At 49.8% G+C, this 12,798-nt stretch overlaps 2 protein-coding genes across 2 annotated transcripts in view; both read left to right on the top strand.

The window, feature by feature from the left end:
• The window catches only part of NONO (non-POU domain containing octamer binding), a 12,132-nt gene extending 11,917 nt beyond the window's left edge, over nt 1-215 (top strand). The window contains exon 12 of the mRNA XM_039841733.1: nt 110-215. Coding sequence (XP_039697667.1) covers nt 110-215 — 106 coding nt within the window. The remainder of the gene's footprint in view (nt 1-109) is intronic.
• ITGB1BP2 (integrin subunit beta 1 binding protein 2) lies at nt 7-3,870 on the top strand. Its single transcript, XM_039841700.1, has 11 exons — nt 7-416; nt 649-698; nt 787-843; nt 919-1,064; nt 1,797-1,891; nt 1,995-2,053; nt 2,193-2,263; nt 2,377-2,476; nt 2,706-2,819; nt 3,044-3,106; nt 3,462-3,870. The coding sequence occupies exons 1-11, from the start codon at nt 353-355 to the stop codon at nt 3,687-3,689; spliced, it is 1,047 nt and encodes a 348-aa protein (XP_039697634.1). The 5' UTR covers nt 7-352; the 3' UTR covers nt 3,690-3,870.
• The last annotated feature ends 8,928 nt before the right edge of the window (nt 3,871-12,798 follow it).

Genomic DNA, 12,798 nt, shown 5'->3' with positions numbered 1-12,798 from the left:
GAGGGGGCTCCGTGTTGGCACTCGTTTCCCAGCAGCTGCTGGCCCGTCAGGCTTGGCACTGCAGTCGACCTAAAAGTGCCTCAGCCGTGCGGAGCTGACCTCACCCCAGGCCCCAGCCCTGCGCTGCCTGCTCCTTTTCTCAAGCCTCAGAGCCGAAATCCCGAGCTGTCCCCATTGGCCAGGAAGAGCCAAAGACGTTCCCTTGCCCATGTTAGGAGGTGGCCGCCTCCCGAACTAAAGATAGACACAGCTGGCCCTCGCGGGCAGCTAAAAGCCTGCAGACCTAGAGGTGTGCCCCACTCGGCAGCCAGGCTCCTTGAAATACCCTTTCAGTAATCCTCCCAACGCCTCCATGTCTCTGCTGTGCCATAACAAAGGCTGTGGGCAGCGCTTTGACCCCGGTGCCAACCTCCCCGGTGAGTAATCCAGATCTTGCCAGGGGGCTCTCGGGGTGCTGGCGGGCGGTCGGCCTTGGGCAGTCTGTTCACGGGGTAGAGAAAGAAATCACGCGTGCCCGCCTGAGCTTAACTGATCTGGGTGATTGCCGGTCTTCACTGTTTTTTTTTATGTTATATGGAAAAAAATATAAGCGCGTAAACCCGGGCATGGTCACCCTTCCCTCCTTGATCCTTCTACCGGTATCCACAGATTCCTGTTGCCATCACCCCGGGGTCCCAATCTTCCACGATGCACTTAAGGTGAGGCGTAGCTGGGGGAGGTAGCAAGAGCATTTCCCCGAGGAGATACACCCCGGAACCTGAGCTGAGCTGGGTCTGTCGTCCCCAGGGTTGGTCCTGCTGCCGGAAGCGCACCGTAGACTTCTCTGAGTTCTTAAACATCAAGGTAAACTCTAGACTTTCTTAGATTCTGCGGCTGACAGGAGTCCATCTCTAACGCTTCTCTCCTCCTCTGGACCAGGGCTGCACTGTGGGGCCGCACTGTGCTGAGAAGCAACCTGACGCCCCTCATCCTGAGGACCCGGCCACAAGCAGTTCGCTTCAGGAGCAAAAACCCCCGACTACCATTCCAAAGTCAGCAGAGACTTTACGCCGGGAGAGGCCCAAGTAAAGGAGGGGGTCCCTGGGTTTTTCCTACGTTAATGGAGCTTCCTAGAAATGACTGACTAATGGGTCACTGGGGTTTGGGAGCTAGGGAGCAGGCACGCGAGTGAGGACGGCCAGGCGTCAGGCTTGGCGTGTGCTCTGTGCCATAGCAGAGATCCCGTGTCTGGGAGTAACGCCCGTCCTGTAAGGGGGCTGCGGGCCGATGGGCTGGGGGTGTGGACTGTGAGCAGACAGCGCCCCTGGATCCGTACTTAGTTATGATACAAGGGGGTTTGTTGGGGATGACTCGATTTTTTTTTCCTTTTGCAAAAGAGCTTTAAAATAAGTTTGATGTCAAGGAAAGGGTGTAGTAGTATTGGCAGCAGTATCGGCTGCAGAGACGAGGAAGTGAATTTTCTGGAACCGGGATGAGCAGCAGAAGAAAGTCATATTCGGTCCACAGCTAATTAGATGAAGAAGAAGAGGGCATGGGGCATCTCTGGGAACAAGTGCGCTTAGCTTTGGAGCAACTGAGTAGATGGGCGAGAGATGCCCTGGGGGTCTCCCCGGGGTCAGGGGTTTGGGGTCCCCGTGGAGAAGAAAACGGGCCATGCGGTTGCTACGCAACTCCTCCAGCCCTGCCTCAGTGGCAGCAGACTCGGGCTCCGTCGGCACCCCGCACCCGGGGGAGGGTTGGAGCCGTCGGCCATGGTTAATGAGTCAGAACGAAGTCACCCCACCCATACCCCCTAGGTCAGAGTCGCCTCCAAAGCTGCTTCCGCTAAATATATCCCAAGCCCTGGAGGTGGCATTGGAACAGAAGGAGTTGGACCAGGAGCCCGGGGCCGGTAAGTGGGTGCCTGATGGGACAGGCCTCGCGGAGCGAACTCAGTAAGGGGGCCCTTGGGCGGGAGGAATGGGCGGGTTCCTGACTCTGTTTCCCCCGCCCAGGACTTGACAGGACTCTGATCCGGACTGGTTCCAGCTGCCAGAACCCCGGCTGTGATGCCGTGAGTGAGAGCTCGTGGGGGCTCCAGCTTGTGGGCGCGGGACGCGGCCCCCACGGGTGGCTGGGTCCGGATCGGGGGCTGCGTGGGGTGGGCTTCGCAGTGACCCGACAGTGTCCCTGTTCTCCGTGGTCTGTCTCAGGTTTACCGAGGGCCCGAGAGCGATGCTGTCCCGTGCACTTACCACCCAGGAGCACCTCGATTCCACGAGGGGTGAGGGTGGGGACCGGGCGGCTGCGGGACAGCTTTCTGCCGAGCTTGACCGAGATGGGAGCGGGGGGCTTGTGGGGACGGGGAGGAGCTGCGCTGAGTGGCCTTTACCTCAGGATGAAGTCGTGGAGCTGCTGTGGCATTCAGACCCTGGACTTCGGGGCCTTCCTGGCGCAGCCGGGATGCAAAGTGGGTAGACATGACTGGGCGCGGCAGGTAAGGCCCACCGTTCCCGGACTCGTGATGAGAAGCCCCTTCCAGAAATCATTTCTCCTCCGTGTGCCTCGCGGCCAAGCTCTCTCCGTCCCCCTCGTGTGCCGCCCCGACGAGATTCCGCTCCTTATCCCGCGACACCCCAGAGGCCACCGCTTCTCCGCACACACCTGAGGGCTCCCCTCGGGTCAAGAGTTCATCTCCCCACCCACATCTCGCATCTTCTCTTTAGCTGCCAGCGTCTTGCCGTCACGATTGGCACCAGACAGAGTCCTTGGTGGTGGTGACCGTGTACGGGCAGATTCCACTGCCTGCGTTCAACTGGGTGAAGGCCAGTCAGACCGAGGTGAGCAGCGTGCGACGCGGGGCGGAGGCTGGGGAGCCGGCCATAGCACAGCGTTCCAGCGTTCCGGGCCCTCGGCGTGGAGGCGCCACTGTCCCCGTGCTCGCTCAGGGTCACCTGGCTGACCCGTGGATGTCGGGCTCACGGCTCCGGCCTGGTCGCGTGTCGTAGTGACCGCTTCCGCCCGCCCTGGGATTGTGACCGCCCCTGTCGTTCTTTGCCCTCAGCTCCACGTCCACATTGTGTTTGACGGGAACCGTGTGTTCCAGGCGCAGGTGAAGCTCTGGGGGGTAAGTGAAGACAAGGGGCGCGGGGGGCAGGAGCGGCGTGAAGAAGGCAGACGCGTGAGCAGAGGGCGTCCCCAGGGACGGAGTCGTAGCGGGAAAACGTGGACGTTTTCTCCTCGTTTGCTTTGATTCTCTCTCTCCCTCGCCCTCTCTCTTTTCCTCCCTCTCTCCCCCCTTCCCTCTCCCTTCCTTTCCTCCTCTGTCCCTTACGATATTGTCTCGTTGGACCAGCTTTTCCCCAGCCTTCCGGTGTTCGATTTTCCTCCGTCATTCATCGCCACCCCACCCTGACCCCAGTCCCTTTGATTTCCTCACTTTGTCTTTCTTCTGTGTCCCTCTATCTTTCCCTCTTCCTCAGGTTATAAACGTGGAGCAGAGCTCTGTCTCCTTGATGCCATCTCGGGTTGAAATCTCCCTGGTGAAGGCTGACCCAGGCTCCTGGGCCCAGCTGGAGCACCCCGATGCACTAGCTGAGAAGGCCGGGGCGGGGGTTGGGTTAGACATGGATGAGGAAGAATCTGAGGATTCAGATGATGATCTGAGCTGGACAGAGGAGGAGGAAGAGGAGGAAGCCATGGGGGAATAGTGACACCAGACAGTCGAGTGTCTAGACAGGACCTCGATGACTCTCTTAGGATCTCAGAGGCCAGGATATGCTTGGCCACGTGATACTGGGCAGCAGGAGGCTGAAGGAGGAGAGAACAAAATTGTCTAAGCCGTGCTGGTTTTTTTTCCCCCCTAAATAAATCTTGTATTCTACGCTTTCACATAGTGTCATTCTCTCAGCTCGCTAAGATCGTATGCATCCCCCCAACTTCTGGGTGTGTTGTACGCGCACGTGAAAACCGGCACGTGCACACTCGATCTCTTCTCTACAACCGTCAGGTATTTGCTGCGTACTTTCTCTGGCCCAGTCATGTGCCAGGTGCCTTAGAGATGTCTGACAAACAGGAGACGGACTCGCTCCTCCTTGGAAAACTGGTCTGGCTGCCAGACAAGTCGAGGCTGATGTCCATGAAACAACGAGAGAGAGTAGCAGGTAGTTGAGCTGAGTGCGAATCGTGTGGTACCGTTTTTAACAGCTGTAGGACTTGAGGGAATGGAGAAGTTAATGTGGACCGTGGTAGGAAGGGAAGGCTCCTCGGAGGAACTACATTTTGTACAGCTTTATTGAGATACGATTCGCTCATTTAAAGTGTAAAATTCAGTGTTTTTTAGAATATTCACAGTCGTACAACCACAATAAATTTTAGAACATTTTCATCGCTCCGCAAAAAAAACCCTGTGCGCCTTGCCAGTCACTCTCAACGTCCCTCCAGAGCCATAGCCCTAGGCAACCACCAATCTGCGCTCTGCCCCCGTGGGTTCTCCTCTTCGGGATATTTCCCGTGAATGGAATCATATAGCATGAGGTCTTTTGCTTTGCATAATCTTTTCAAAGTTCATGCATGTGGTAACATCTATCAGTACTTCATTCCTTTTTTATAAGGGAATGATATGTCGCTGAGTGACAGCACATTTTATCTGTGCATCAGCTGAAGGATATTTGGGTCGTTTTCTACTTTTTGGCTCTCGCGAATATTCTTGAGAACGTTCATGCGTAAGTTTTCACAGGCACATACGTTTTCATTTCTCTCGGGTATATACCTAGGAGCGGAAGTGCTGAGTCCCAAGGTAACTAACCGTTTGAGGAACTGCCAGACCGTTTTCCCGAAGAGGCTGCAGCTCTTTACATTCCCACCAGCTGCGCCAGAGGCTTCCAGTTTCTCTATATCCTCAGTAACACTTCTTTGCCTTTTGGATTCTAGCTCTCCTGGTGGGTGTGATGTGGAATCTTATTGTGGTTTTCATTTGCCTTTCCCCGGTGGCTAAGATATTGAGCATCTTTACACGGGCTGCTTGTTGGCCATTTGTGTCTATTATTTAGAAAAAATATCTATGCTTATTTTTTCCTATTTGTTAATTGGGTGATTTGTCTTTTTATTGAGTTGTATATTTCAAAAAAAAAATATATTTTGGAGACAAGGCTCTTGTCCCACTTCCTCCATGCTGTCCTCTGATACACAAAACTTTTCACTTCTTATGAAGTCTGGTTTATCTGTTTTTTTCCTTTCGTTTCTTATGCTTTTGATGTTATATCCAAGGAACCATTGCCTAATCCAAGCTCATGAAGATTTGCTCGTCTGTTTTTCTTCTAAGTTTTATGATTATAGCTCTTACATTTGGGTCTTTGACCCATCTTGAGTTAATTTTTGTATGTGATACGAGGCAGGGGTCCAACTTCATGCTTGTGCACACGGATACCCAGCCATCCCAGCACCATTTTTTGAAAAGATCCTCCTATCTCCATTGAATTTTCTTGGCACTCTAGTGGAAACACAACTGACCCTAAATATGAGGGTTAAGAAATACATTTTGAACAGAAATATGAAGAATGAGAAATTTGCATGGGTATGGAAGAGAGGGAGAACCAGGATGGGGCAAGAAGATTGTTTTATTTTACTTTTTGTTTTCATTTCAATTCCAAAATAGCACATGGGCACTCTAAGAGACTCAGTGCAGTCCCTTTGCTGCTTGTAACCACTGTTGACGTATAAGAGGGTATGTTAAGGGCGGGGGAGACAAGACGTTAAGTGGGGTGTGGCTAGATTGGGTGGAGCCTAAAATTCTAGATCGAGGATTTCAAACACGATTTCAAAGAGAGTTAAAAAGGCATATAGGTCTTTTCTTTTTCAATGTAGATTCTTAATCAGAGGAGACTCTTTCGAGTCTCCCTTGATTCAAATTTACTCGAGAATCTGAGAGATTCAAACAATGAGACATGGAAGTAGAAATTTCACCAAACCTCAGATGATCTCAAGTTCTTTTCATAGCGCCCCATTCTCTCAGTTCAGCCTCTAGGAGCAGAAGGTCGCGTTGGGAGCTGGCAGTAAGATGGCGGTGGCGAATGGACAGGGGCGGCGAAGGCGAGGGATCACAGCATAGTGTGGCTGAGTATTTGGAGCTTGAGGTGAGATTAGGGGACGTTAGAGAATGAGTCCAAGGATAAGTGGCAGATCAGAGGTAAAGAGGCTTCCTGAACCTCCAGGATTTTCAACAATGGTCACTCAGCTCCCGGTGTTCACGCTGTGGGTTTGAACTGCGAATAAAGTTTCCCCTTGAACCGAATCCTTCAGATCCTTTTGAACCCTGGCAATAGTTCACTGTCAAGGTCATTCTTCCGTGAGTGAGTCGACATCCATAGGGGTTTTGGTGGACATTTCAAACTATGTAGAACTGTAAAATGCATATAGAAAAGTACATAAAGTACACTAATATTAAATGTACAACTTTTTTTTCTATCTTATCAAAATCAGGGGACCAGCAACTACCCAGAAATCCTGGAGAGGATGGAGGTGAAGAATTAAAAAGTTCAAGTAACCCTTTTCTATAAAGTCGATATGTAAAATTTCAAATTTATAGCATTAAGAATGTAGTGTGCTACCTCATTTTACATAGCCCAAAGCTTAAAATGTAAAAAGGTTTCAAGCAGGTGTATCATATCAATAATGACAACGATAACCATAGCTACCATTTCTGATACAAACTAACCTGCCTGGCACTGTGCTAAGTGCTTTGCATGCGTTATCTTATTTAATGCCACACCTCCCGCCGTGAAACCTACACGTTTGTTCACATTAGCACAAATCCTTTCCCTACGTACTGCTCACGTCTTCCTACTGTGCTTTGCATCCTAACCCCTCACACCTGCCCGGAAACCATACGCAACGAATTATTCTCTCTCTTTCCTGCTTATTCAACCTTTCCCTCTCTTTGGATGTTTTTGTTGGCATCTAAATATGCTCAAGTCTCTCCAATTTACAAAATCAATTTCCCTCGATTTCACATCCCTCTCTAGGTACTACTCGGCGCCCTGCCCTCCTTTATAACTAAACTCCTTGAAGTAACTATGCTTTTGCCATTTCCTTCTTCACGATCCCTTTGCGACACACTTCGATCTGACTTCCAAGCCCCTCAATGTGTGGTGATAAGGTCATCATTAGCCACCAAATCCAATGGAAACTTATAGGGCTCATCTTGCGTGATCCGTCAGGCAAAATTTGATACCTGTGACGCTTTCTTCCTTGAAATACGTTTCACACGTTGGCTTCAATGACTCATCGCTCCCCTTGGTTGTCATCCTACATGTCTGGTCATTCCTTTAAATCTCCCTCCCAGGCTCTCCGCCCCCCACCATTCAATGATGAAATTCCTCAGGACTCAGTTCTAGGCTTACTCTCTTCTGGACACTCATTTATGCTCACGACTTCAAGTACCACCCACACGCAGAGGACACACACTTTTGTCTCTCTGGCACATCTCTCCTTTGAGGCCCAGATCTGCATGTTATAGTAATAATAGCTAATGGGCACCTGGAAGTGTCTGGCATACAGTAGGTACTACATAAGTGTTTGCTGGGATTAGTACTCCTCCTCCTCCTCCTCCTTTTCCTCTTCACCAAAAGCTTTCGCTTCCACCTATTAGGAAAGTTGGAGTGTTTTTTTTTTTCTAGGAGGGACACATGTCCGATTTCTAATTTTATAATGTTTCAGTGAGAAAATAGGGTTTTCTCCACAGTCAGATTTTGCTAAGTCTATAAAGTGGATGGAGGGCTATTGTATTCATGTGCTGAGGGAGGAAACTATCATGGAGAGCACTGGTCCTCAACCCCCAAGTGGTGGACCGGTACCGGTTCGTGGCCTGTTAGGAACCGGGCCGCAGAGCAGCAGGTGAGCGGCGGGTGAGCTGGCAAAGCTGCATCTGTGTTTGCAGCCGCTCCCCAGCGCTGGCATCGCCGCCTCGGCTCTGCCTCAGATCATCAGGCACTAAATTCTCATAGGAGCACCGGTCCTTGGGGTCAAAAAGATCGGGGACCGCTGATATATGGGATAACGCTGGTCTGGGCACTTCTACCCACATTACTTCACTTAATCTGCACACCTGCTCCATGAAGTAGGTATTTCCCCCAAATTTTACAGGTGAGGGAAACAAGGCTCAAAGAAGGAGTTAGCTTTCTTGAGGTTACACGGCTACTGATTAATACCTCTGTCATTGCCACGAGCCATCCCAGAGCCATTGGAGGCCAGCCCGCACCTAGGAACCCCCTGCCATCTGAGAAGGGGAACCCGACACCAGGCCCCTCCAGCCAGCAGAGTCCCTGTGACCAGCCCGTGTGGAAGGCAGCGAGGCCCTGGTGGGTCGCTGATAGCTCGCAGGTACAGCGCCTTCCCAGACAACTTTTACATCTCGCACGACCTCACCTGCGACCTCGGTGGGACTCCTAGGTTACACTGCCTTTCACGTCACCCAGATCGGCGATCACCTCCCGGTTACCCCACATGCAGTGTTACCGTCTCTGAGACCCCCCGCCTCCACTGTCCCCTCTTCCCGTCTGCTCCCAAAGTCCCAGCACACTGCCAGAAGGAAGACCGAGCGGGCCAGTAGGAATCCCTGCTGACCCATTTCAACTTGGCCCTTGCAGCTGCTCGGCAACTCTGTTATTTGTCTCGAACGTTCCCTGGCACTCTCCCGCAGAGGCTGTTCCGACCTTCCTCTTCTCAAATTCCAGCGCCTCCTGTTCCACTCCCTCAGAGGAACACACGCGGGCTTTCATCAGATGCTTGACAATTCAGTAACATCGTTTTAAAACTTTGTCGCAGAGCAAATCCCAGACATGGTATCATTTCATCCTTCAAAGTTTCAGTACGTACCTTTGAAAGATAAGGATCCTTTTCTAAAAATCACAGTTGTAATACCATGAGCACACATAAAACAAACAAGTGATAACTCCTTAATATACTGAATGCCAAGTCAGTATTTCCATTTGCAATACTTTCGTGAACGTCCAAAGAATGTCTTACAGATTTTTTTTGTTTGAATCAGTATCCAAACGGAGTCCACACATCGTCGTTGGTGGATATGTGTTGTATGTCACTTTTAGACAAAAGGTTCATCTCTTATTTTCGTTACGATTTTTTGGTGAGGAAATCAGATTGTTTTTCGGTAGAGTTTCAGTCGGGGTTTTGCCGGTCACGTCTCCATTGTATAGTTTACATGTTTCCCTGACCTCTGTTTGTCGTATATATTGGTAAAATCAATAACATCTGTACAACGCATCCTCTTTATTCATTGTCCAATTTTCAGTGGTGTGGGGAAATTGTCCATGGGACCAAAGAAATGGAAGGTTTCTGGTTTGGGGAGTGACTCAGGAAGGAGCTAGGACCTCTTTATCAGGACTGAAACAGATGGTTGGGGTCAAAGCTCAATAAATAGTAACAGAAGTCCAGGCAAGACAGGACGGGTGAGGGGCCACGCCGTGTCAGATTTCCACTCTGCTGGTATGTGGAGCAGGACAGGCAGGGAGGGATGGTCAGGCTGAAATCAGCGCTGGGAAGGGAGAGGTAACACTTGAGGCAGCAGCTGGGATCATTTCTCAGGGGATCAGTCCGCTTGCTGTACCCTGTTTTCTAAATATATCTTATTCATTCCCGCCTCTATGCTTTTGCCCAGGCTGTTTCCTCTGCTGGGAAAATCATCTCCTTTCTCTCCACCTATGCAAATCCTGCTTATCTTTAATATGGAAGGGAATAATCTTAATAAAAGGGACCAGTGCGATTTCCCTCTTTTCCATATTTTTGCTCATAGAGTCACAAAATTTCTCTGAAAGGGGAAACAGATCATTCATCGATTGCTTTCCCAGGAAAGGAACTGGGTGGCCAGAGGACAGGGCTGGAAGGGAACAGATATTACTGATCTGTTACGGGAGGGACGCTGAAAATCTGATGAAAGAATCTAATATGAAGTGGTGGAAGCAGAAACAGGGAGATTGGAATTTGCACTTTAAGGAGAAACAGGAAGGTCGGAACAGCCTCTGCGGGAGAGTGCCAGGGAACGTTCGAGACAAATAACAGAGTTGCCGAGCAGCTGCAAGGGCCAAGTTGAAATGGGTCAGCAGGGATTCCTACTGGCCCGCTCGGTCTTCCTTCTGGCAGTGTGCTGGGACTTTGGGAGCAGACGGGAAGAGGGGACAGTGGAGGCGGGGGGTCTCAGAGACGGTAACACTGCATGTGGGGTAACCGGGAGGTGATCGCCGATCTGGGTGACGTGAAAGGCAGTGTAACCTAGGAGTCCCACCGAGGTCGCAGGTGAGGTCGTGCGAGATGTAAAAGTTGTCTGGGAAGGCGCTGTACCTGCGAGCTATCAGCGACCCACCAGGGCCTCGCTGCCTTCCACACGGGCTGGTCACAGGGACTCTGCTGGCTGGAGGGGCCTGGTGTCGGGTTCCCCTTCTCAGATGGCAGGGGGTTCCTAGGTGCGGGCTGGTCCCCAATGGCTCTGGGATGGCTCGTAGCAATGACAGAGATTGTAAGCAGGTAGAATTCATCAGCGAAACTGGAGCTTCTGCAAGAGGCATGGCGTAAGGAGTAATTTTAAAAATTAAGGAAACTATCAAACCTTTCCTATGATCCAAGCGCTGTAATAAAGACATATATTTTTTTCTGTTCTTTCTGTCTCTATGAAAAAAAATTATATATATCCATCTGAAGTGAGCATATATATTCTCATTTAATTCTCACGACAGTGTATTAAAAGCATGATCATTTTTTTAATATATGGGGAAACTGAGGCTCAGGGAGGTTATATAATTTTCCCTAGGTCACATAACTACCAAGTGTCAGGGCCAGGACTCTTGGCGTCCAGCAGTACTTCCCAGCAAACGCTTCCCTCCGCTAAATGAAACTTATTTTGCCTTTGACGTCTGTCGTAACATTATAGATGCATTCCCGCCACAAAGAATTGTACACCTAATTGCAAACTTTTGGTGACCAAGGAGTTACTTGAGCAGGATGGAGGAGCTGCGTGGAGGCTGTGAAAACACTTAGATAAGTGCGGTGGTCCAGGGGAGGAAGCCGAGGCCCAGACTAAGACGGCGCAGCAGTGGAGATGTAGGAGGGAGCGATGGGTCCAGAGGCATGTGTTAGTCACGTGGGCCGCTACAGCAAAGTACTGTAGACCGGCTGGTTTCCGAATAGCAGACATTTATCGCTCACGGTTCTGGAGCTGGGAGAGTCCAAGATCAGGGTGGGCACAGTGGGGTTCTGGGGTTCTGGGGAGGACCCTCTGCCGGGCGAAGAGCAGACAAAGCCAACTCTGTCAGCTCTGTCGTGACTCTTATAAGGGCACTCATCCCGTCAGGACCTTGTCTAATCCCAGTCGCCTCCCAAACGCCCCACCTCCTAATACCATCATATTGGGGGGGCAGGTTTCGACACAGGCATTTTAGGGGGACACATTCAGTCTCTAATGAGAGGGTCCCACGGGTAGCAGTGAAAAAAGGTGGCTGGGCTGCTTCTCTGTGTTCCTTGGACTTAATGCAGCTCGCTCCTTCTCAAAGCCTCTGTGCCAAGTGTCCCCTGGCCTGGAACTGTCTTCCTCCAGGCCTTTGAGTCCTGGCTCCTTCTTGTCATTCACATCTCAGCTCAGATATCACCTCTCATTGGCAGGGAACCGATTCGGTACCTTGAAAATTCGTCAATAAAGCGAGAGAATCAAGTATTTATCTGGCTTTTCCTAGATGAGCTGGGTGACACGATAATAGGCTGAGGGGACGTGTCTTTTTATAAAACTATTCCAATCAATAAAAAGAAATAATGAAATTAGAATATAAGCATTTCGCAACCCTCAATAAAAATATAGAGAGAGTAAGCGTCAATGGCTTCTAAAAAGAGAGGTGTCAAGCAATTGTCTCTTCTATAGTCACACCGAAGGGATGGACCCCGATTCGATTTAGTCTTTGGATCCAGTTGCCAGTTTGCAGGAAATAGAGAGGAACTGCACGACGTGAGTGCGCTTGGCAAAAATCACCTCTCAGAGAGGCCTTTCTTGAGCCCCCTCCCTAAATTAGCACCCACCGTCCGAGTCACTATTACATGACCCTGTTTGATTTCCCCCAGAGCCCTTATCATCAAGCGAGGTTTCCTTACGGAAGAAGCAAGAGAGTATATAACACTTAAGACAACAAATCCTAACACGCCGCCCTGCTTCAAATCTTGACTCTTCCACTTACTAGCTTAGCTATATGACCTTAAAGTATTTAAGAGCTATGTGCCTCAGTTTCCCCAATTGTAAAATGGGATTAATAACAGTGCCTGTATCCTAGGGTCAGTAAGAGTATTAAATGAGTTAACATATCTAAAGAGCTTAGCGCATTGCCTGGTACAGGATAAGTATTATAAAAGCGTTACCGATATCAATGCATAATTATTTTTACTCATATATATTTCTCTTTCACTAGAATCTATCTTTCTGCCCTGTTCCCAGCACCTGAAACCGCCCAGCACGTTCATAGTATGTGTTCAATAAATATTTTCTGAGCAAAAGGTCTGGATTAGGCTGGCAAACAATAGACAGGAAGGAGACATGTAAGACATTATTTAAAAAGATAAAAAAAAAAACATTGGGCTTGATTTTTTTTCCTGACGGGAGAGGGAAGGGTATAAGATGACTCTGAGGCTTCAAGTTTAAGTAACAGGTACAAGGCTAGTGCTTTTAACAGAAATAGAAAAACGAGGAACCAGAACCAAGACTATTTGAACATTCTGATAACATATTTTATTTTAGATACAAGTTTGAAATGATGGCAAAACATACGAGCG

Source organism: Pteropus medius, unplaced genomic scaffold (genome assembly GCF_902729225.1).
Source record: "Pteropus medius unplaced genomic scaffold, Ma_sr-lr_union100, whole genome shotgun sequence".
NCBI lineage: Eukaryota > Metazoa > Chordata > Mammalia > Chiroptera > Pteropodidae > Pteropus > Pteropus medius.
Note: the sequence above shows the minus strand (reverse complement) of the source record. Positions and strands in the feature narration are given on the sequence as shown.

Coding starts and splice junctions, on each gene's coding strand:
- ITGB1BP2 (XM_039841700.1), top strand. CDS start 353: ATGTCTCTGCTGTGCCATAACAAAGGCTGTGGGCAGCGCTTTGACCCC. Junction 699..786: donor TCTTCCACGATGCACTTAAG/GTGAGGCGTAGC, acceptor TGTCGTCCCCAG/GGTTGGTCCTGCTGCCGGAA. Junction 2,264..2,376: donor GCACCTCGATTCCACGAGGG/GTGAGGGTGGGG, acceptor CCTTTACCTCAG/GATGAAGTCGTGGAGCTGCT.